At 40.5% G+C, this 25,821-nt stretch overlaps 1 protein-coding gene across 5 annotated transcripts in view; it reads left to right on the top strand.

The window, feature by feature from the left end:
- rreb1a (ras responsive element binding protein 1a) overlaps positions 1 to 25,821 on the top strand; it is a 54,278-nt gene that overhangs the window by 4,116 nt on the left and 24,341 nt on the right. For 2 of the 5 annotated variants that reach the window (XM_084102229.1, XM_084102230.1), the window contains one exon: positions 18,509 to 18,595. The exons of 2 other annotated variants lie outside the window; for them this stretch is intronic. Coding sequence is in view for 1 of the 3 variants with exons in the window: in XM_084102226.1 (XP_083958352.1) it covers positions 24,409 to 24,496 (88 nt within the window). In the remaining 2 variants the exon portion in view is untranslated. Of the gene's footprint in view, positions 1 to 18,508; positions 18,596 to 24,395; positions 24,497 to 25,821 lie in introns of those variants that run through there. One more of the 5 variants, XM_084102226.1, reaches the window with a different exon arrangement.

The raw sequence follows: 25,821 nt of genomic DNA, 5'->3' as shown, positions 1-25,821 counted from the left end.
TTTTAGCCCTGGCTATATTTGTGGTTGTCCAGGACTGCAAGTTGATCGTAGAACAATTGCCACCAATGGTCTCTACGATCAACTTCGGTTTACAATGCTTTTGGGTAATGCGGCCTTGATTGAAGTCCCTGCCTATTGTTTAACGCAGTCATAAAAATGCATATATTTCATGAATGCTGCTCTGCCGCCTCCTCACCCTGGCTCATTATCGTTAGAGGTGTCAAATATGGGATTGAAAGCTTAACCTCAAAAATTCAACCAATCCTCTCTGTGATTGCAGGAGATTGCTGTCATGGCCCACACAGGCAGCACTTATCTTTGGCTGTGAAAACATGAAAAACATGTTTGGTTCAGTAACAGCGAAGCTGCTGAAAAACTAGCAGCTGCAATTGATATAGCCTAGTTCAAAACAACAATTCAGATTGATTAAATTTGAGCAACAATTCCATTTAAATTGTAAAAAAAAACCAATTCAAAATGACTTGCACTGCTTTTGCTAAGACAAGCATGTCTATTATTCTTTTCTTCCCTATTGTGACGTACAGGGAACTTGTTTTTGTCTGTGAGGAATTGATTGGATGGTTGTGGTTTGCTATTGGCTGATCTCATGTGAGTGACAGGTTGCCCCGCCCTCGTCATCAGAGAAGAGAAGAGATGCTGCAAGAGGGAGGGGAAATTATTTTAATAAAGATTACGAGGCACAAGAACTAAAAAACAGATGTGCACGGATAAATCATTTATAATAAATACTGCAAAATTCCGTTAAAGAACAAGAATTGCCAATTTTGATTCCATGATGACTTTAAAACCCTAACCATAAGTATCGAACGTGGGTAGTTTTGTATGATGCCTCAAAACATGTGGCTTGTAGAGGAGAGATGTTCTGTTACACCTTTTCAGATGATTGTTCTCTGACTGGAAAATTCCAGACTGGAATTGTCTAGAAACTTGAGCCATCGAAACTCTAGCGACTGCATAACAGCGTAATAAAAAACACTTAGCAACCACATAGCAATGCCATGGCAACCACCCACAACATCCTACCATTGTGGGCCACGGATATACACCGCGAGAACACCCTAGCAACTGCATAGCAACGATCTAAAATCCACTCAACATCTTTAGCAACCACAAAGCAATCAGAACCCGTTAGAAAAAAAAGACAGAACACCTGCATAACAATGTGTTTTTTAATCTAGTATTAATTGGCTGTTGGTTTTACTGAAAAGTTTCATTCAAGTGACTGATTGCCATGCTTTATAGTCTGTAGCTATAGGATTGTGGAGAGTCTTTCATCAGAGCACTGACCCAATCATTCGCCGTGTTTAGCAGTCATCAGGCTAATGGGCCATAAGGCTGAATGCATCTTTTTTGCTTTTGACGATGCATCAGAAACACCCTGTTATTGAAGCCAGTCTTATCACCTTCCCCGGCTTCTCCCCCGAGCCGCTCCAACCAGCAAATAAAGTTAGTATTTGCTAAGAGTTCAAAGTCTAACCCAACGGCTATCACCGATGTGAAAGAATGCCACAATGGAGGACAGGAGGGAGAAAGGGAGGCAGGGAAAATGGAGGTCCAGCAAAGCTGAACGGAGGAGATGAGAGGAAAGACGGGAAGTGAAACTTGCCTCTTCTCTGAGGTGGAGGGGAAAGAGATGAAGGAAGTGTTCGAACAATAGCGAGTTTAGCAGCACGACTGTTTTCCCTCTCAGAGATTCAGGCAGAACTAGTGATTTTAACACCACCGTCCCTGTATTTACTGGCATTTTATCCTCCACATAACTTTTTTCCCCCCCAACTCTCCTGTCTTGTTTCCTATAGTGTTAAACTGAAGTCATAATGGACAATTCTTGTTTTTAATTGAACATTGCAGTATTTATTATAAATTATTTATTCGTGCACATCATTATTTGGGTAACACTTTACAATAAGGTTAACTACCTTAGTTAACATGAACTGAGAATGAACAATTCTACAGCATTTATTAATCTTAGTTAATATTAATTTCAACATTTACTAATACATTATTAAAATCAAAGGTTGTATTTGTTAGCATTAATTAATGCACGGTGAACTAACATGAACAAACAATGAACAGCTGTATTTTTGATCAACTAACATTAACAAAGATTAATAAATACTGTAACAAATGTATTGATCATTGTTAGGTCATGTTAGTTGATACATTAACTAATGTTAACTAAAGATTTACCATTATTTTTTATTCATAATTGAACTTCCACTCCCTTTTGCAGCAACATCTCTACTAATCTCTGATGATGTGTTCACTGGCGCGAGGGCGGGTCAACCTGTCAATCACATTAGATCCACCAATTGCAAACCACAACCATCCAATCAATACTCAATGGAAAAAAATAAAGTCCCGCCCTACAGTTTTTGGGTTTCACTGTTTAACTTGGTTATACGTCACAGTAAGGAAATAAATAACTATCGCAACTTCTGTCTCATGCCGATTTTAAGTGCTGTCGTAGAGTGGGCCGACTGAAGTGTACAGCCTCTTTTTCTGTCTCGGCTCTCGTTTGCTCTCTCAAGCCTGAAGCTCGTGCTCTCCCTCCCTCTTGCTGACTAAACAGTTTTGTCAGCTGGCAGTTGCTCGCAGGATTTGCGATAGCTTCTGGAGGCTGGGACGAGGGGGAGGGTGGTACTCACAGGCAGCACTTGTTGCTTAGTGGAGCTGGCCGAGAGAGAAAGAAAAGAAGGGAGGGAAGAAAGGGTGGAACAGACAAGACGAGGGTGGTTGCAGAAAGGAAAAAAAGAGGCTAGCAGCATCGCACAACCAGTTTCTGTCCCGACTACGTGTAGAACACAAATTAGGGGTGTAACAATATATCGTGTCACAATTTATCGCAATACAAAAATGCAACAATATGTATTGTGGATAGTTTTTTCAGTTTTCAGAGTTTTAGTGTCAGTACTACATTAAACTATAATGTTGAATATAATGTATAATAATGCAATGGGGGAATATTTATGGTTCCTGATAATGCCAAATGTTGTTACCAGTAAAAAGTGTCCTACATTATTTTAAATAAATCTAGTCAGTGACCGAGTGCAAGCATATTCGTCTAAAATAATACTGTATTTTCAGCTTCAGAATCATGAATATTTTTATTCTGATGTCTCTATTATCCAGTGCATTGGGTTTCCAGCACCAAGTCCAAGCCTATTCATTTTACACCCACAATTTAATACCAAATTTAGCATTTTAATCAATCTTTTGTTAACCTTTTATCATCACTCTTGGAGTATCGCAAAAATATCGTATCGTGAGTTCAGAATCATGATACTGTATGTATCGAATCTTGACATGAGGGTATCGTTACACCCCTAACGCGAATGATACACTCCATTTAATGTGTCGTCTTGAGTTTGAACTCCTTGTGACCCAAAAAGGGTATTTTGTTGCTGCTTAATGTGTGGCGCAACGCATATTCTGCATCTGACACGTTTGAGGACATGCAGACAGGCCTTTGTGTAAACAGCGCAAATCTGGTCTGGCGCTAATCGAAAGCCAAGAGGTGGCTGTTTGCTCCCGTCTGCCACCTTGCCACTCGACAGACAACAAATATAGCCTTCAAGGATGAGCTGCCCTAATGACATCTTACCTGGCAGCCACAGTGCATGCTGGGAAAAGATGTAATCCTGAGATGCAGCTCGGCAAACATGACGTTGACCGCAGATCTGTTGGTGACGTTTATGGTCTTTGTTGTCATTTTTGTGTTGCTCATACTGTCCAAGCTTAATATTGGGTGTGATTATCTTTAAGACATTTTGTTTACCAAATTAAATAATCCTGGCACCGTGACGGCAAATTTTGCGTGTGCCTCACTCCCATTTCCTTTTAGTTTCTTTTAGCATAGTTACTAAAGTGCAGTGCCATGGAAATGTGTGTTAAAAAGTTGTGCTTTTTTTATTTTTTAAGTCCAGCCCTGGTTCTTATTTGAAGTCGCTCCATGTTGAATACAATAATTAACCTTTCCAGTAGCTCTTTATACAGTGATGGATTAGAAACAGATAATTCAAGTGCATAACCACCTTCCCACTCACCCCCTTTTTCAAAACCGAACCATACACATACCCATCCACATCCACACCCACACACACACACACAATGTCCTGCCATCTCCTCTCATGAGCTGAAAAGGTACTATTGTTTGTTCTGCAAACACAGGACACACCTCGTATCCACAGAGACCGGAGCTCATGCCCCTAGTCCTACTGCACCTCAGGCTTGTAAAGAAGTCAACCACACACCTTCTTGCAACCTCTTGTGCAAACACACAGGCCTCCACCTGAGAGCATCCCTTTGCACAGCTGCTAAGAGCGTGGGGGGAAGGGAGGGCGAGATTACTGGACTGGCCTTGGGACGAAGGCGGAGACACCGGGAGTAAATGAAGACTCGGACGGGAGGAAGGAACTCAAGGCTTTAAAGCTCCACCAGCATTCCTGTCTCCCACTTTCTTTTGTAAAAATGATCTGGCAAGTTTAGACAAAACAGTTGGTCATGTTCGACTTTTCACGTCTTTGTGATGTCTCGAATTTGACGCACGTCCAGAATCACCAGACATTTCCGGTCAGGGCAGTGTGAGTAAGGGCAAGCTCACACCACAGGACTGTGGACTAGCTTACTTGCTGTGGTGCTCACACTGCACAACGAGGTTTCTTGTCATGTGTTGTCGGTATGTCACAGTTGCACACATATTACACAACACAATGCTGATGAGGTGCACAAAGTTCAAGACGTTTGGTTGGGGCAGTTCCAACCAACAGCGGAAAATAAAAAAGTTTTCACTTAAATTTACGTGAGAAATTCACGCAAGTGATTGCGAGATTTTTCAGTTTATACCATCTGCACTGTGATTGGCTGGATTAGTTCCACCTTGTCGTTGCATTGCACACACTACATGATTATGTGGCAATAATATCAAACAGGTTTGAAAATATTGCAGCGTCTGTGATTGGTCGAGACAGGCTTAGATCATGTTGCCGATCTGCTCATTATTAACATCGGCGACCACCAATTTAGCCGCGGGTGGGTTGTTACAGACCATGGAAATTTGTGCGACAACAAAATCCAACCAAAAGTCGTGTAGTATGAGCTTGCAGTTTTCTTTTTAAAGGTTCTCATCCAAACTGAAACGTTGGAAAAAGCTTAAATTTATTGTATTGTGCATGTGTAAAACATAATAAAAGCTCACTGACGTGATGCAATAACTTTATTAGCAAAATATCCGTCCAGTTCGCACTCGATCGCTGTTCCATTTATGTTCTAAAAAGCAATCGTCCTCATGTTTTGTTGCTGGACATCAATTACGAGTTACAGTCGTCTTTGAAGTAATGTAATATGAAGATTGTACATAGTAACATTTATCTTTAGTAACACTGTGAAAGTAGCACATAGTTGGCACGTGCATCAAATGACTGGACATGACATGTGAACTAAAGACCAAAACGTACAGAAAACATGCATTTTCAAGTATATACGGATTAGTGTAGACGCAGCCTAAGATGCGTGACTGTTATGCCATGCAAAACTCTTCCTGAAAACCACTCCCGGTCCACTTAGAAAAATGCAACCTCCCAGAATCCACCGCAAAACCCTAACAGAGTCATCACACCAGGAGAATAACACTCCTCGATGACAGGTCAGCCATTTCCAAATAACACCAGGCCACGCTGATTCTGTTTAGGGACATCAGCATTAGAATAGATAGCAAATGCTGATATGCCGGCTACTGTTTCCAAAATAAATGCGTCTTTGTGATGGAGCCGGCTGATGTGATGGGGGTTGGGTTAGAGAGGTCTAGGGATCTAAAGTGGACGCTCAAGCCCAATTTTGAGCTGCAAATTCAAATGGCCAGGTGAAAAGGTAGAGGTGTGTCTGCCTCACTGGTCTGGGGTTAATGGTACACCGTCTGGCTCCCATGGGAAACAAGGAGTCAATGGGGCAGGCTCTGCTGACGTGCCCCTGAGGAGACAGCACAAAAGACAGCGAGCTGGTTTCTTTCTTCTCCTGAAACCTGGCCTTTCCCATCAGGGGCTTTGTACACAATGAGCAGACAGAAACGCTGCCCTCCTTCAACACCTTCTTCACAGCAAGCCAACACGCTCGGATATTTCTGAGGGACCCACCCAGATGACATGTGGAAAACCATAAAGTCAAATAAATAATGTAAAAATCTGAGTCTACTTTTAAAAATCTACGTGGATGAATCTCATCCAATTGCAATTATATTATACAATTATATGAAATGTGACATTTTCACCCACTAAGTGAAAAAACCTGACACTAAACCTGAACCAGACCTGCTCTCCCATGCCTCACTTTGTTTTAAACAAACACTAATGGCATTTTCCTGTAACTTTTCCTCCAACTTTTTCCTGTACAACAGCTGTGTGGTTCAAAACAACTGCTTGTTCAAATGTAGTATCATCCAACCTGTCTGTGCCTGTCAATGAGTTTATAAGAGGGAATGAGCGGTAACATTTCAAGACATCTCCATCAGAGTTAGTCATCAGTAAATGCTTTGGATACCTCTAGTTTCCATCCATCCACAGCATCCCACAAAACATTTCTGTCTAAGGAGTGTTATCATTAACCAGGGAGTTAGAACTCCACTCATGAACTTTGTTACCAAGTGCTTGGGAAAAGTAGAGCAGAGGCAATAATAAACTTAATCAAAGAGCAGAGAAGATAACCAGGCTGTTGATTGCCTCATGAGAAGACCAGATCAAGGGTCTGTCTGAAAGTACAGCCTTTACAAAATACATGTTGCATGTCAGAGATCCGATAAAATGGCTGCTTAGCTCATCCTTGTGGGTTACTGTACTACTAACCTGAAATTTTTGGTCGTGCAAGTTGAAATTGAATTTGATAAAACTTTTGATACTCGTGCATACATTTGCAGACATGTGAAGGGTCATAATTGTCAGCACATACAGTTTAAAAACTAACAACGTCCTCATTTGGGTGAAGCACCCTTGTGTTTGATGTGCAAAGTGTCTGTTTTGTCTCCATCCATCAACATTGCATAACTTGTCATAAAGTGGATAGTGTCTCTGTAATGTCTTCTCTTAGATTGCAGTCATTTCATTCAGCCATAATCTTTGAACAGGGTCAGTGGGCAGTTATAAAGAAATTCAAGGCCTGTAGAAAACTTAACTAATGCCAAAAGATTTATTGCACTTCTGCTTTGTTTTTTGGCTTTTAGACCACTATAGGTTTGTTCCCAGATTTCAGGTGTTACTTCAGTTAAATCCTCGCCTTATGACGTCAGGATTGGTCACTTTCGAGCTGCATGTCTGTGTTTGTGATTCAACTGCCTGTGTCATGGATTGCTAAGGAAATGGCCTATCCCACAAGGCTGTGTGCGAGTCTGTTAAACCTCGGCTGAGCAGGAAATGGTGGATACTGGATGTTACTGTTATGATAACTATTGTGCTACATTAAGGGAATTGTTCATCAGAACTAGTAAAATAAAAGGTTTCAACGCAAAGCCTTCATATTGCCAGGGAAAAGCAGACAGGAAAAGTTATGCTAATCTGACTCTTTTTGTTAGATGGTAAACATTAAATGCTTAATCAGGTTTTGCTCTAAGAACCTCTTGCCAAGGCAAAAAAAAAAAAAAAGCGTTTAAAGTTCTCCAAAATCAGTGGAGGAAACCAGAACTTTTTCCATTGTTGAACTATGTGACGGTTTCAGCTAAGCCTGCTTGCCTTTGTTTGAAACTTGTAATTGTTCCTTCCTGCGTGTTTTAACCCCTTTTATCCTTTCAGGACCTCACAATGTTGAGGGCTGTCACCCACCCACCAATCTGTACCCACTCTGGTGCCGCCTTGCATCTGATGGGACCCTCTTTATCAATGTGTGGGCAAACATTAAGGGGGTCCATAGAGATGGAAATGAGGCCTTTGCGGCCCTGCAGCCGACACGCTAGTGCCCTAACGCCTCTACAGACTGTAATGGAATAACAAAAGAGATTGGTCTGTAATGACCAGCCGTCCTTTGACTGCTACACTCAGGGCTTGTGTGCTTTCTTTCATTTCTGTACCGGGTGATGTCATTCAGATTCGTCACTTGAAGGTGAAGGTTTCACCATATGCACAATTAATAAACATAATCGTTACATAGAAGGGTTGGAACTCTAAGTAACATATATATTTCATTTTCACTGTCAGCATTACTGACATTACAGTTCTGAAAGCTACTTTGACCTCTGAAACATGATGTCCAATGAAATTAAATCTGTATTTGCCGCACAATGAAAGTGTTTTTCATGCTGCCGATCGATTCGTAATGTTATGCTGAATGATTACATTGTAGCTAAAATTTAGGTGTAACGATAAAGCTTTTATTTTAATCATGTCACAGATATAGTTTACTCCATATGGAGATTCAATACGGCGAAATATAGACAGAAAGGAACTCTTTAAAAGATGTTTTGGGTAAAAGCTTAATTGGCCCCTTTTCTTGCGTGAAATGACATTTGGAAATTGCAACTAAATGCGTCAGATTTCAAAAGTTCTCACTTTTGGCTCGTTCTTTGTTTGTAGACAGCCTCTACAGCCTTTTGTAGGATGGTCAGCCTGATGCTAACCACCAAGCTGCCACATTTACAAAAAAAAAAAAAAAAACTTTTTTTTGTGACTTTAACGCTCTCAGCCTGCAAATTCTCCTCTGAAGTTCCAGTGCCTCCACCCCCCCCCACTCTCCATTCTAGATGAATTGCTGCCTTGTAGGAGCGTGTCCTCAGGCAGACGCCTATGTAGGGGAGAGCCCTGCACAGCAACTCTGGAGCGGTACGAAAGGGAAAAAACAATGTGACTCTTATTACAGGCAAGGGAGGGAGGGAGGAAGGGAGGGGGGGATCTGTACGTGATGTGATGCTAGGCTAGGCTAGGGAGTCGCTTCAGCACAGATGAGAAGCCCTGCGCGTCAGCACACACTGGAGTGTGATGGATGACCCCTTCTGCAACCACCGGCCTGGTTGTCACTCAGGCGAATGGCAATAGCAAACAGCTGGCAGCCTGAGGCGTGATTGGCCGAAGGGAGTCACATGGGTTTGGCTTTTGGGGGCGTGGCCTTAAAAGTGGGTGGTGGATGGCTGTCACAGCACCAGTTGGCTGATGTTTTGGCCTTGTACTTTGGCCTGCATCCTTGCTTTTGGAGTTTAAGCCATGTAACATTGGAACAGAAGCCAAAACTGGGCCGGAGGGGAGGGGAGGTGCAGGAGTGATTGAGTGAAAGAAGAGGCAGTGAGGGAATGCACACTGACCGACGATAACATCGCTGTCAGAACTGGGCCTACGAGGTGTCCAATAAGTTCTTTCACAGATCCTTTCTCACACCGGACAAGCGTTCTTTTTCAGGAGAGGAGAAAAAGCGGTCTTGACAGCCACAAATCATGCGTGGTCACTGCATGTCTGTTTATGTGTGCGCATTTGAGCCGCAAAGAGATGTTCTCAGCATCAGCTCGATGAAGGCCGTATTCTTCTTTGCTTTACAAAGAGCTCCATTATAAGTGCTGTAAGAGGCATATCTGCCTAGTTCTCTGTCAACACCCCTCCAATGGTTTTCCTTTTCTTTAGTCTTTCAAATAAATGATGGCGAACCCACTGTGGTGGATCTCCAGCCTCAAAACTTGACCAGCTAGACTTTCAGAAGCGTGTCAGTCGCATTTTAGCATATTATTCACAGTGAATCAAATTGTCTTGACTTTGGTTGAACTGGCTAAAATATTAGTGCGTTAGTGCGTTAATCTGGTTTGTTTGCACACTTTTTTTCATAATTAGCATCTTTGTTTGTTCTTGATATTTTGTTCTCTTTTAACATTGATTTGTATGAGGGAATCCCTTTGCAATAATGGTACGTTCACACAATTGTGGGCCTCTTTTTCAGCATGACTTGTAGGAGCTTGCCGTTTTTACAGGGCTGAAAAGGCCTGGAGGTACCCCCGCCACACCTCCTCTTCTTTCTACTCCTTGTCTCTTGTGTTCTCAGGTGTACAGTGAATTTAGAGTCTATTTCATGAAACCAGCAGCCACACCCATACCTCAACGGTGCATAAAAGAGAGATGGTTATCACAAGTGTCTCTATACTTTTATTGCGACGTTTGGCAAGCATAAGTCAGTCATTATGTGGCTTTTAAGATTAGTTTTTTTATTTTACTTGCATTCAAGCTCACTGTTATGCGTACAGTATGCTAAATAACATTTTTACTTTTTCGGTTTTACTTGAGTTGCATCACATTTTTGCAATACTCTGATTTCATTGAGCTAAGTTAGCTTTGAGCATTCTCTGCATTCACTTTTGCCTTAACTGTTCATGCATCTGTTTCTCCATCCCTCATTATCACCAATGATGTTCAAATAGAAGTTTTCAGATGGTAGATTTGAGTTGCACGTTTACAGGACCCAAACATAAGTCAGTTGTTCTAGTAGCTGCTTTCCATGCATGCTATAGCACCGAGTGCCGGGGCAGAGTGCAGAAGACGGATGTTTGCCCTGGACAACCGCCTCCCTCTGGGTCCTACGCCACTGAATCCGACGGAGTGCAACACAACAGTCAAGAGCAACGCAGGATCGCCCCGCAGTAGCCTACTAACTTGGCCTGATACTCGCTGACCGTTGTCCCGCAAAGGATCATCCGCCCACCGAGAAAGCTGTGGTAGACCAACCAGGAAAACGTTCCAGTGCTCTACAACAGCTGCCAACTCCTGCTGCCGAGTTGACATCTACTATTTGACCCATAGTTGGGAGGCAGAGAGGGGTACTGTCACTTGCCCATGGTGAGCCCCTATGACTCGTGGTTGGGCGGGGTCGTCTTACTCTCCCGTACAGGTCCTTTAGACCTGCCCACTGCCCACTAGTAGCTGATGCGAGACGTATACACTAGGGATGCACCACAATTTTGGCTGCCGATAATTATTGGCCTGAAAATAGCATTTTTGATTTTTGGCCAAAAGAGAAAAAATTTACGCCTAAGTCCGGTCAAATAACGCGCCGATGAAATTTCAGTGTAGTAGTAGACTTGTTTCTGTTTGCAATGGCCGTGCTGTGCTGAAACATGGTGTAGTATTAGCCGTGCTGGGCAATGCTGGTAAAATGACGCAACAATCTCGTTCACTGATCCGCTCTGCTCACATGCTCTGATGATAATAGCTTTGTAGGACTATACATTATTTGGATAATTAGTAAAAAAAAAAAAAGTATTTGTTAAATCTGATTCTGTTGCATAGAACTTATTAAATAATAAAATATTTATTTAATATAAATGCATTTTCTGTCCAATTTTAGTGTTACTTTCAATAAAAGTGTGGTTATGTTATTGGCTTGTAGTTTTTAAATTCAGTAGGGATGCACGATATATCGACATCTGCCGATATATGTTGATTTTTATGTTATCGTTATCGGCCCGATACGAAAATTTGGCCGATATTAAAGCCGATAAATAATGGATTATTTCCTTCAGCTGAGACACTTCAGATTTACACTGTTCGCCATGATGTGTTTGAATTGCTTGAAATATGATGGCAATCACTTAAAAAAGGAAAATACAGTAAAGTGCAACATGTGCAGCACAAGTCTGTCATATAAGCTACATAAAAATTATAATGAGAACATCATTATAATTGTGTACTTGAGACATGGCTTTTAATGGTGAGACTTTTGTTTTTGTAATCAGGCTCTCAAAAGTACATACAAATTTGGATTTAGATTTATCTGTCAATATATCGGTTATCGGCTTTCAAATATAAAGAATTATCGGTTATTGGTAATTTTCATATCGGTCCATCCCTAAAATTCAGTATCATTAAAATGATTGAATTTAAATTAAAAGTCTAATGTTAATACAAAAAAGCTATTTATTTATTTAAAGTTATTTAAAATAATAGCCTAAATAAATAGTTATTGAAAAGCATCCAGAATTTTCAGTTTCGGCCCAGATTTTTAATTTCGGTGCATCACTAATACACAAACTGAGGTTTGGAGATCCCTCTGTGTGCCTCTGGATTCATGGAGCTGATCTGTCACTGCTGACCCTCAATGAATGTCCCATTTGTTGCACAGATAGGCAACTGTCAAAGGAGAACGGCATGGGCCCACTGCGTCCTTTCTGCCATAAAAGCTGCCACATCGGTCAGCTCTGCCGAGAGGGAGGGATTGGGGGAAAATGGGAGGAATTCCCATGTTACTGCTTCCCAAGAGTATTTTATTTTTCCATGTATGAATCAAAAGTTCCATTTTTGCACACAAAACGCATTCAAAACAAAATAAAAAAACCCTGGTACCTTTACAAGACCTCTAATTACTCAAAACAATGTCCGTGAACAGTGGCAGTTTCAATCAGTCTTCACATTCATGCGTCGTTCTCAAAGCAAGTCGAGTGAGAAAGGCACCTTACCAACGGCCCAGGGAAAGATCTCTTGGTCTTCCTGCAGAAACATGTCTGTTAAATAAAGGAGTGATCATAACAACAAGAACAACAGGAAGGAAGGAGATTAGATGCTCAGATCCTTTCACTCATTCCTCTACACCTCACGCACTGTTTAACCAAATGTCCCCATGTAGTCTCACATCATTGTGATTCTTTTCATTCATGGCTCTTGTTTCTCCCTCAAGGAAGAGTTTTAAAATGGCTGCCCTGTTTTGGATGGACTGGTGGGGACAGCGATATTCTTTGAGAGAGCTTGTGCACACACACACACACACCATCTGTAATGAGGGGTGGACAGTGTATGCTTTTTCCAGGCAGCTGTCAATGGCACACTGATCTGTCAGCATGGACCCTGCATCTGCACTCCTCTGTAACTCACACCACGACTCTCCACAGAAACCGGGCAAGAGCCAGCGTCTGTCTTCGCTTACAAGAACTCTATCTTGGTAAAACCAGCCTCTTTTGTGCGAGAATGCAGTTCTTTCTCTTTCCGCCCATGCATATTTGCATGGATATGGAGATGAGGCTGTGCTGTCCTCAAACCTCACCCATGTGACCCGTCAACCACCCCACTGTGAAGTCTGGCAAATCCAATGCACCATATGTGTCTTTAGGCTCAAATAAAGACCCACCATCTGCAAAAAAGAAGGGTAAAAGACTTGTCCCTGTCGCAGGCACCTGTGAGGTTTGACAGCCGAGTCGTCCGTTGCCAAGGACCCCTCGATTTGCATGCTTGTTTACATCGTCTCTTAACCTCTGAAAAGCCAGGAACTATCGAGCCTGTTCCACAGCTGAGTCCCCATCCCCCTTAAAACACCCAAAGAACATGTGCGTACCAAGAACCAGATCTTCCTGTGCATCCGTGCAACTCTTCTGTACCCAGCAGGCAATTTCGCGTTTAATAGACGTCTAAAACAAGGCAAAATTTGGGCTGTCAGTGAAAATTTTATAGACGTCTTAACCATATCCCAAGAATAGACTAGTTGTTTCATTTAATCTCTTTGTTATCTAATTGATAACTAGTCTATTCTTGGGATATGGTTTAGACGTCTCTCAAAATTTCACTGACAGCCCAAATTTTGCCTTGTTTTAGGACGGCTTGGACGGCTATTGGACGTCTTTTAAACGCGAAATTGCTTGCTGGGATGGATCTATCTGAAAGCCGTTTAACAAGATGAGCTCTGTATTTTCAAAGAGACTGATTTGGAAGCTTTGCAACCTTTTTCTCTTTGAATGTGAGATGCGCGCACAGATACAGAGCTGGTTTGCATGAAGCAAGCTCACCCAAGGCAACGCAGCCAGGGCTGATTTGGAAATGAAAGCCACTTCCTGCGCAGCGCAGTTCAGCTTGTTGCCTTTTATGATGTATACTCGACTCAGGTGTTGAATGAGTAAAACAGTCGACCACACAGACAGTCATGGATTGATGCCACAACTTCATTTGCAGAACTCCCCGTTTTGGTCAAAGTTGAAGCGAAAGTTACTCATTTGATACTCAGTTTTTTTTTTTTTTTTTCTGTTGTAAGTCATGTTACCATAAAAAATCTGTCAGCTGATAAAGCTGTATTTGGTGCCACTTGTTGAAGCTAGGATCTTTGCAAATTTGTCTGCAAAAAAAAAGCAGATAATCATGTAGGCTATAAGGAATTTTGTTGTTGAGAAAATAACCGGGTTTGGTGTCGTGCTTTTGTCCTCTTTGGTTTGTCCTCTTCTCTGTTCTGCTCTAATATAAACCAACATCTGTAAAAGGAACTCAAACCTCACTGGAGTTTCCACATGTTGCCACACAATGGCTGGTCAGATGATTTCAATTTGCTACGTCTTTGATTTTGATTGCATCGCTGTCACTTCTGCTGAGTAATTGAGAAACTTCCTGAGGGATGCTTTTTTTTCCCATTCAATTACTAATACCATATTTTTTGGTATAGCCATTTTTATATGGATGTGGAAACATAATACCATCGTGAACTTTTATTATGATGGCACAATTACGTGTTGTAACTGTCGTCTTCTATGGTTATTTTTAGTTTTCGAGTTATGCAATTATTTGTAGTTAAGGCAACTGTTAAACTGTTAACCCCCCCCCCCCCCCCCCCCCCCCCCCCCCCCGTCATAGTTGAGTATGAATTCATGTTAAATATGTATAACGGGACTGCATTATTGCATTGTGTTGGCTATAACTTTACATCTCAGTGTGACTGCATTTCCTACTTCTGATGGGATTGCTTGGAAACTACACTTTCTTCAAAAAGGACTTGGTAACAAGCTTTTAATACAGTGGGCAATTGTCTTTTTTGGCATAGTCTAACTGAAGTAATTAGTATCAGCCCTTCTGTAGGCTGTGTGTTTCTGTCTTGTAGGGTGTACGGTTTGCATTGATAAGGATATGAGACCTCAGGGTGGTACCCCCCCCCTCCCCCCTCCCCTCCCTCCCTCCGTCAATGTCTCTGGTGTTTAATAGAAACAAAGCAAACATGCCAGGGAGTGAGCAGTTAACTTGGTGCTGTCTTTCAAGCGTCAAACTGGCCCGTCCCGTTTATCCAGATTCTCACTTCGCTCTTTCTCTGCAGTTTTTTTTCCCCTTTCTTTCAAACCTTTCTTTAAACTCTTTTGAACCTTCCTCTCTTTGCACAGGTCCAATCTCCTCTCTTTCTTTCACTGTTTTTTTTATCTTCGCCTCTCGCTATTGAAACTGATATTGAGGGGTGATGTGCTAGGCAGAAAGCAGCGCTATCTCAGCGCGCCAAATGCTCTCAAACATGTCGGTTCATGCACTTGTCCGTGCCTGTCATCCAGCCCTGAAACAGAGCAGTAGCATTCTTTCTCTCTCTCTCTCACACACACACACACACTGAAGTGCTCATGCTCACACGCGGAGGCGGAGGTAATCACATAGTGGGCATACACAAACAGGTTTAAACCAAAAATGGATGTACCTGCGCTCATTAAACATAAATTTAGCCTAAATTAAGTGGGTTCCTGTCATGCAGAAATGACATGTGACCTGTAGCAGTTAATTGTGCCACCTTTCTTAGATTTTTTTTTTTTAAAACTGGTTAAACTTTTCTCAACAGTCCATTTAAGTTCAAATATATTGACTTATCTAATTAGTTGTGCTTGCAAAGAAAAGCTCACTATTACTGATGCTTATTAGATTTGTGGAATAACTTGAGCACTGTCTGTGCTGCAGTAATGAGTGGGAGTGACAGCGATTTAAGTCACATTACTTAAGGCAAAGTCATATGACTATTTTAATGCATGTCTAGGAAACTACCCTAACTGTTCAGAAATTTGGGGTTGGTCAGTTTATATATATATATATATATATATATGTATATATATATGTATATATGTATATGTATATGTATGTATATATATATGTATATGTGTATATATGTATGTGTGTTTTTTAAAAGTCTCATGCTTACCAAGGCTACATTTATTTGATAAAAAAAAAATGCAGTAATATTGTAAAATATTATTACAAAATAAAAAAAGTTTTCTATTGTACTATATTTTAAAATTAAATGTATTCCTGAGATCAAAGCTGAGTTTTCAGCATCATTACCCCAGTCTTCATGATCCTCCAGAAATCGGCCTAATATGCTGATTTGCTGCTCAAGAAACATTTCTGATTAATCAATAAAATAATATTAATTTCTTCTTATTATTTATCACTGTTAAAAACAGTTGTGCTGCTTCATATTTGTGTGGAACTTTTTTTTTTTTTTTTTTATGATTTTTTTGATGAATGGAAAGTTTTTATAAATGACTTTTATTGTCATTCTGATAAATCCAATGTTTTTTAACAAAAAATGATCATACAGCCACCAAACCTTTGAACTGTAATGTACTTGGAAAATGTGCAAGTTTATGCATACTTTCTATTTTATTTACATTTTAGCATTTCCATTCAGCATTTTTACTAGAAAAATCTCGTTTTTAAGCAAAGCTTATTGTTTTTGTTCCATATTAATGTTTTCATAGTTTTTTATATTTTAAAAATGACAGTGGTAATGCTTCAGGGATGCTGTGTATTCCTGGGATTTCTTGTCCTTTTGTTTTCTCCCTTTCTTTGACTATTGTGTGATTCACACCAAAGCCAATAACAGTTGCTGAGTACAGTCAGTATCCTGTCATCATCATCATCATCATCATCATCATCAGAGCAATGCAACATGGGAGAAGACACAGTGGCTGGGTGTGTTTCACAGGGGCAGAGCAAAAAAAAAAATCGTCTACACGTGTACACACACACTCACACACTCACACACTCACACACTCACACTGGCGTGGCTAAAGACCACAGCAATCTAAAATGTCTCCTCCACCCAGGCCATTATACCTGCCTCTTTGCCTCTCAATTAGGCAGTCTTACCAGCCACTAATCTGATAATCTCTGTCCTGTGTCTCTCATCCCATCCTCCATCTCTCTCTCTCTCTCTCTTCCCTTCCTCCATCTCTCTCTCATCTCTCCTCTGACGACTCCTCCGCTTGTCTCTCCATCTCGTCTCCATCTCCCACCAAAGCCAAAGTTTCCTGTGAACTTTTTATGGTTATCTGTCTTCAGTCTGTTAAGTGTCTCTCTCTCTCTCTCTCTCTCTCTCTCTCTCTCTCTCTCTCTCTCTCTCTCTCTCTCTCTCTCTCTCTCTCTCTCTCTCTCTCTCTCTCTCTCTCTCTCTCTCTCTCTCTCTCTCTCTCTCTCTCTCTCTCTCTCTCTCTCTCTGTTAAAGACACACTCCATCACCCCTTCGTCACGTCTCCTCTCTTTTCAAAAGCTCCTGCACAAAGAGGATAAAGCTACGTAAGTCTCTCCTCCTCTTCATCTGTGCATCCCCGTATCCCTCCATCCTTCGGACGGCTAACGGACGTTAAACGGGCCAATCACTGATTAGTGATGCAACAAATGATGCTGAACAACTTCTCTCTGTGTTTATTAGTAGTCTTTTTTGGTGCTGATTTTAGGTGAGAATTTATTTAAACATTGGGTGATATCAAAAACATTATAAAATACTAGTTCCAACAAATAAGTAATTTAGCAGGTTGGGATACTTTTTATATTTTAGCAGATCAGCAAGTTAAACATTCTAGTGTACACTGATTTTCTGCAATATTACAGTATAGTGTTCAAATGTTAGGTAAGATTTTTTTTTTAATTGTTTTGAAAGTTGATCTTAATATATTGCAAATTATTACAATTTAAAATAATAATTTTAAATGTTCAATATATTTTAAGATGTAGTTTATTCCTGTGATCAAAGCTGAATGTTCACCATTATTACTCAGTCTTCAGTGTCACATGATCCTTCAGAAATCTTTCTAATATGATGATTTTCTGCTCAAGAAACACTTCTGTATATTATCAGTGTTGAAAGCAGTTGTGAATAGTTGAACGGCATTTATCTGAAATGGAAATCCAGTGTTTTACTGCCTTTTTGATAAAAAAAAAATAGGTTTGATTCTGATTTAAGTTTCACAAACCTTAAGTACACAAAACGTGTTTAATTTTTTACAATCACTGCAAGTAATAGTAATAAGTGAGTCAGATGTTGATTCAGAAACGGCTCTGAATGATTCACTGAGTTCATTCAGTAAAGGATTAGTCAGAATGATTCAAACTGGTAGTTTCAGAGTCATTTGAACAAATCTTTAAAAGAATCACTTCATAAGAGTCAGTTGTTTGTGAAGTGAATAGAAATCTTACTGAAACGTTTAAAGCGATTGACACATTTCTGCGGTGTATTGTATTAACTGGTGACCCCCTATGCCAAACATTCAAGTGAACAGCAGTTTCTTGATTCAAAGCAGCCTTTGGGGAGAGATTGAGTTAAACTGCACCACGACTGCGGGTCAAACTCCAGCCACTGAGATAGAGATTCTGTGTTTCATTGTGCTGTGATTCAACACGGCAAGTTTTGCAATGATTTTATTACTTTATAACAGATTTCAAGGTCAAAAGTCTGTGGCTCATTCCGAAAGTGTGTGTTTGTGTGTGTGTGTATGTGTTCATAGGCATGCATATTAAACTCCCTCTTTGTGGTCTCCCTGCAGTGTGAGCAGTGGTTGCTGACACACGAGGTGCACTGCGGTCCTCAACCCCGAACGACAGCAGAATAATACAACCTCGTCTGAGGACGGGTAAATATACCTCACCGTCCGGTCCGAGCCGGTCCGAGCCGAGCCGAGTGAGCATCCTCACTGTTTGCACATTCAGCATGGAAAACTGGCCTGCTTATCAAGCCCTGCCCACAAGTTTCACCTGAAACTCCTTTTATTTCATCCTTTCATCCATGTCTATTCATCTTCGCTGTTTTAAAGTCACAGCTACACTCATACTGTATAGTTTGCCACACATTTTGACATCCTTGGCTCGCATACCTTTCCTATCATTCATCAAATTCAGCTGTTCTGCTCTTTTGCAGTGTGCATGCGGTCCAAAAGCAGTCAAGCTAGCCATGTATGCCGATCAATGGGCTTTGGATCCATTTAGAAATGAGTTGGGTAAACAAAACAGATGTGCGAATCTCCTGTTTGTCAAGTTACAGTTTATTATTTTGCTTCATAAAAGCACGGAAACCCTTAAGCTTGAACTTGTAATCTGCTTTCAGCTCATGAGACCTCATATACACACACTAACGTCCTCTGCATGAAGCTGAAAACATGAGATGTTTTTTTGGTTCAGGTAGGCTGGTTAGTTACAGACATGACTTTGCATCAGATGCAGGAAGGAATCTGAAATATGTATTTGTGATTGTTGCTTTAAAGGAAAAACATTTGAAAAGATGTAAAGACAAAATACCAGACAAAGGCCAGTCTTCAACCCAAATGCAAGTTCACTTCAATTAACATAACATTAGCTAACATGAACTAACAATTGTACAGCATTTATTAATTAATTAATTCATATATTTATATTTATATTTATTATTATTATATATATATATTTTTTTTTTGTTATTTTGTTTATTAATATTTTTTTATTATTATTTTTATCTAATTAGCTAGAAAATCACATTAACCAAGATTGATAAATGCTGTAAAAGCATTCATCGTTGTTGTTTTATGTTAACTATTGCATTAACTAATGTTAACAAATTGAGCCTTAAAGAGAAAATATGTTTTGTTTTTCTGTAATTATAGCTTCAGTCTATATAGTTCAGCCTAAATGAGAGTTGCTAGCTACATTTTCGGCTGCTCGTCCTGCAGTGTTCTCAGGTAGCAGGGTCAAAGGTCAACATTCTCTTCTGTAAAACAGCTGTGCTATCTAGGTGAAAGTATGATGCTCCCAAAGAGCATTATTTTAATTTTACACAAAAGTACTGAATTATATACAGTGAGCTGCCTTTGACTGTCGTTCATCTGCTCTGTTAAATCATTCTCTTTGTTTCACCAATGTTGTGCTGTGAAATTCTTAGGGCTGTTAGATTGTTGCTTATCATTATTAGACTAAACCAGAGAGGTGATGTGCTCAAACTAACCTCTGACTCCAGTGATTCTGAGTCATGGCTTATTGCTCAAGCCATGCTTTCGATCGCCTGCAGTTCCCCAAGCTCAGACTTGTGGCGCATTTGTTAAAAGTCACTGAACAGGACCGAACCATTCATCACATACCGACAGGACATGTAATAATGATAACAAAATTCATTAGATGTCGCCAAGATAAAAGTGAATGCTCTCAAATTGGCAAAAATCCACCTTTTCTACTCGATGAAACTTTTCTAATATGGTGTGTGATATGGTTGTTTCACTTTGTTTCGTAGGTTTTTGGTGGGATTTTGAGCTTGTGGTTGTATGGTGGTTGGGCCTGAGGCGTCTTTGATAGGTGAGGCAGTCTGTCATCCACCAAAAACCTGTTTGGCTGCAGGTTCAGAGATAAAGGTGATACTTTACCATAAACAGTCACAGTTTAGCTTGTGGTTAATTTCATAAAAACAACTGAGATTTACAGTGATGGAGAATCATTTTGAGTATTAAAAAAGCCAGAAACTGAGCATAAACTATTTTGATGCTGTTGTTTGTTGGTAGATCTTTACAGTGTGTTAGTGTGTGTTTGTGCTTAGCCACCCTTTTTTTTTTTTTTTTTTGCTTAGCATATCTGTTTCTGTTCTGCTCTTGGGGCATTGAACTGATTTTATTGAGGAAGTATTTAATAAGAGGTCTGTTTTTCTCACACTACTAGATTTAGACTGTTTTGATCACATGTGATTAATTGTGGAATCATGGTAGTTTAAATATATTATCTGGTAGTTCTTTGGTTAGTCAAGTTCAGTTTGCTCTCGGTAACACCCTGAATCCTTCTCTTACATGTCCTCCAAACCACTCACTTTCAAGATGGAGATGTATCACAGCCTACTGGCATGAAGCCCACAAGACTTGATGTCGCATTAAACCATACATTTTCTGTAGTTTACTGATTTTTAATTTTATTAATCTGAATTGGAAACCTAGTGACAATTGTGGGTACTAAAACATATCTAGAGGCCCCTACATTCTGCATTATTGTTGTGCTGTTTATGGATTTCCATTTGCATCTATTATAAACATTGCTGTTTTATTGTATCTGACTTGCAATGTTGGATCTCAATATTTCAACCCCAACAAAAAGCTTAGTCACCATGAAACGATAACAGCACTTTCTACAATCCAATCAATTCCTGATGGACAACATTAGGTCCAGCTCTACATTTCTTTGCTTGTTTGTGAAGCTGTTTCACTCGGATATACATCACAATAGGGAAGAAAAGTCTCCATGCCAAATTTAACAGGACGCATCTCAAATTTGTTGCTTAATTACAGCTTTTAATAGTCTTGGAAACTCACCATTCGTGTGGATCAGGTTACAGGATTTGCCTGATTGCTGTAATTTTCATAGTGGATGGCCACACAATATACCCTGATAAGGGGAAATATTTGCTTCAGGACATTTCTTTTTACTTTGGACAGGGTTTATAAAGTCCCATTGTGTTTTGCCTCGAGCACAAAGCTAGTTCAGTAGGCCATTACGTTAAGATAAGAGGCTTATTCCCGTTTGCGCCATCTCAGAGAGGGAGGCTACCTTCAGACTGTCAGTTTTTGGGATTGACAATTGCTTTTACTCACAGGTGTGTGAGTCTCGATTTCCCGTTCAAACAGCATCTTACAGTAGCGTTTTAAATTCAGTCTGTATGAACGTTCAACGGGAGTCAAGCCTGTATTCGCTTGCCAGTAACCACATTGACCAAAGTAATATCAAAGATGGTGGAGTCCATAAAACTAAAGTCTTATCTTTTTTGACACAAGAAGAGCCCAAAGCGTGCAAGTTCATCTGTCAAATCTTCATTAACTGACAGCAGCTTTTATATTATTGTTGTGAGAGCCAAGCTTTTGAGTCGTGCGTAGAACACAAAACTGACAGAAGTGGCTCCTGTGGAGAACAGTGACTGGATCTAAAACGCTGTAAGTTACCGAAACCACACACAAAACCCAAAACACACAGTAGACAAACGTTTTTGCAGCTTAGAGCGACTCTCTCGCACTGTATGACGTATTACATGACAGACAACTAGTTGTCCAGTCCAGTTCCCTTCACACAGCACAGGTTTTCCGAGAATGAAGTTGTAATAATAATAATAATGTTTATTTTATATAGTGCCTATCTGCAAACTCAAGGTCGCTTTACAATATGATACAAATAAACATGACAGTAGACAAAGAAACAATATGGATAAACTGAAATGGATAAACATGACAAGAATCAGATCGTAAAGTCAGGGAGCAGAGAAACAAGAAGCAAAAAGATGTAATGATGGAAGGTCGCGAATGTGTTTGGGAATAGAATTCCAGAGAGTGGGGGCAGCGATACCAAATGATGATAGTTTATGCCGTGGGATGAACAACAGAAAAAAGTTGGGTGTGAGTTTGGTTATAGAATGCGGTTGTAAATAACTGAATTGTGTCTGAACGTAACCATATTAAAAACTCTAGTGCAGGACTGACCACCGTACTCTGTTGCTGTGTGAATGTGGCTGGAAAGAGCTTGTGTAAGACTCAACGGTCAACTCTAGGGCGAATGACATTTGAATGAGCGGGCGAAAGAGTGTGATTTACGTGAGTAAGAGAGGGAGCACTAGTAATATTCCTTCCACTCTGTCCTAGTTTGGCCCCAAACCAGCCCCCTTTCTCTTGCTCTCTGTAAACATAGTGCTCTACTGATACCCTGATCTTTGCCCTTAGAGAGTAAGAGAGACTGAACGTGAAAAGTTCAAGCTGGCAGGCTGCACACCACTCCATAGCTAAAACGAGGGGTGTGCTCAAAATGTTGGTGACCAAATGCGCCGCCTTTGTCATCGGGAGTCAGTTTGTGTGAGAGGATTTGTGAAGCTCGGTCTGGCAAGTCAGGACAAGATTCTGGCTCGATAGGCCCCAGTTTGAGTCACTCAAACATATGATTGGTAGGGAGGACAGATACGAGGTGGGAGAGAATGGCTACTCTGAAACTCTTCTTTTACACCAAGATCTTGGGATGTTTAGTTTCCGGGAGTGTAGCTTCCTTCCTCTACTGCCTCGTCTATCTTTGTTAGCTACTACTTATTTCACACAAGAGTCTGCATTTCTCCTGTTTCCTTTTGAGCGCTGTGATGTTAAGGAAGACACTGAAAGCTATAATAAACAACCAACATATGGTCACTGGATTTTTTGCAGTCTCAACCCCCTCGCCTCATTGCAGACCTCTCTACTATTTCTCAATTTAACCACAAAGTGTTTTTTTATTTTTTTGTTGAGCAAACAAACCCCATTTTAGCTTTCTCCCGCTCAGGAAGAACTTTTATATCTTCATTCTTTCCCTTTCTAAAAGCCATTCAAGACTAAGAACAGTGAACCGAACGGTCGCTCCATGCAGTATCTGTTTGCTTTTAAAGTGCATGTCACTTTTGTCAGTTTGGCTTGGAGCTATTGTTTGACAGCCATCCTTGAAAAGCCCAACCCACCTCGGCTCTGTCATTTGCATCCCAGAAGCCAGGCCAGTTACTTTAATTAGAGCTCCTACTGAATGTAGGCTGGAGGCATCATATAAGGAAGGAGAAGCTCTTGTAATGTCAAGGTTTTTGACTAAATCATGCATTGGTGACTTGAGTTTGTGGCTGAAGGGGATGCTTTGGCTTCAGGCCCAAGTTTTAAGGTAATTTTAGATTAGGAATGCTTCTCCAATGAATAGTCAGGTGCTATTTGTACTATTTGGCAGTGTCATATGTGTGTCCCGTGGTTAAGTAGGACAAGCTATTGAAAATTTCAGTTGTCGAGCTAAAACCAACTTTTCGCCAATTGTGTAGCATCACAAATATGTTGGCTGTACATGTAAAAACAGAAGTTCTCAACCTTTTTGATTCCAGGAAACAACACCCGACAAGAATTATAAGAATTTGAATGCTTGGCGTGTTAGTTTGGTAAATATTTCAGCTACTTTTCTAATACCTCATTTAAGATTTTCCAGAAGAAAACTCTGGTTATAGCTAGTGGCTAATTCCAACTGACTCCCTGTTGTGAAATAAAATTGGGTTGTAAAGAAATGCTGTCAATCTAGTCAACCTCAACTCAATTTAGAATAATTTAGAGAAAAAAATGTGTTTTTAACTAGGATGAAAGAGGAAAAGCAGTGAGGGACAGATGGAAGACGAAACAAGATGGAGTGAGACAGAGAGAGGGAAAAGCAAAGGCATTCTTGTTTGCTCGGTTTGGCATCGTGTGAGGACTTTTCCACCCTTGTGTGCTTCTGACTAACACAAAAACACTCAAGAAGCTCACATAAACTCAAGCACACAAACACATCCTGAACATTTTCTCTGCTCATAGTCTCACCGAATCATCTCTGCTTTCCCAGAGTTTGACTTGTTTTAACAAGGATGTGCAAGAACCTCTTTCTGTCTTTTGTGTGTGTGTGTGTGTGTGTGTGTGTGTGCAGGATAGTGAGAGTGATGGGTAGGAACAGATGTAGTAACAGCAGCCCCCCAACTCCCTCCACCTCCACTATCTCCCGGCAAAGGAGCGAGAATCTTATGACAAGTACAACTCTGTCTCACTCACTCTCGCACCAAACCCCCACCCCAAATCCTTGCACAACTCGAAACCTGCCCTGCTGTTGTGTAATCTCTTGTCTTTCTACCTCTAATCATCAACAGAACCCAACAGTATCTCGCTTGACTTTCCACACCCATCTCTACGAATACAGGTTTTCCCTCCTTTTCCTTTTCCCACTGTGATCTTCTTGTTTTCAGTGTCTTTCTGTTTCTCTCTTCAGTACATAATACTAGTATGTCCCCCGCCCCAAAAATCAACCACTTTTCCTTTTCCAGCAAAAACGTCCCGCCCATCATGCAAACGTTCTATCAGAGGAGTGGCTTATCTTGTCTAATGAGGGAAAACAGACATACGGCCACGCTTTAGTGTGATTGGTGGCTTGTATACAACTTCCCTTCGATGCACTCCAAGTTAACAGATGATGCTTTTTATTCTTGTGAAAGTTTTTTTCTGACCCTTTCTTTTAAATTTAACTAAAAGCATTGACAAACTGATGAAATTCTAGTTTAAAAACTCTTAAGCTAAAAATATTAACATTTTCCTTGCACATTCGTTTTTTACCAAAAAGTTTTTAAAAAGCATCTTTAAAGTTAAAAGTATTTTTTATACAAATATCATGAATTTTTAATCCATAATTACCATTACATCTTTGGGGAGTCATGCCACATGAAATTTTACAATCTGAACTAACTTGCCTTGTCATAAAAAGGCCAACTTAGCCAATATCTTAAGACTTTCTAACTTTGACACACATGGTGCGTCTGAAATGGGTAGGTACTACATTGGATGAATAACAAACTTCATGACTTTAAAAAAAACTGCAAGGACATTCATGAGAGTCTTCTCTATGTCATACTTTCCTATTTTGTTTTTTATTTGTTGTCACTACAGTGATGTTTGGTTGATGAACACACTTGTCAACCCCCACTTTGGTTATTTTGAGGAGCAAGGAGCTCTATCCGCATTTAGCGCTAGACTAGCAGGCTGTTTTTGGAGGAATTTGGTTTACCTCCATTTGGCTACAAGGCATATGTGAAGTTTCACGGTGCAGAGTTGGCCATCCCTGATCATATCTACCATGCTGTTCTGGTCCAGCCAACAGCAGATCCTGTTGTCCAACTGCCTCGTCACACGCACACACACTCGCATTCCCTTGTCCTCTCTCCAAAAGAGGAAGTTGCCCAGACTGCAGAGGAGCTTCCTGTGTGGTTGTGGATGGGGAAACGGCAATTAGCAAAGAGAGAGTCTTTCGCTTGCTTGTTCTTTCTCCATCTTTTTTCCCCTCCCAACACTGTTTTTCCCATTCTTCC

The sequence above is a fragment of the Abramis brama genome, assembly GCF_963993115.1.
Source record: "Abramis brama genome assembly, chromosome: 24".
Taxonomy (NCBI): domain Eukaryota; kingdom Metazoa; phylum Chordata; class Actinopteri; order Cypriniformes; family Leuciscidae; genus Abramis; species Abramis brama.
This window is presented reverse-complemented; position numbering and strand designations above follow the sequence as displayed.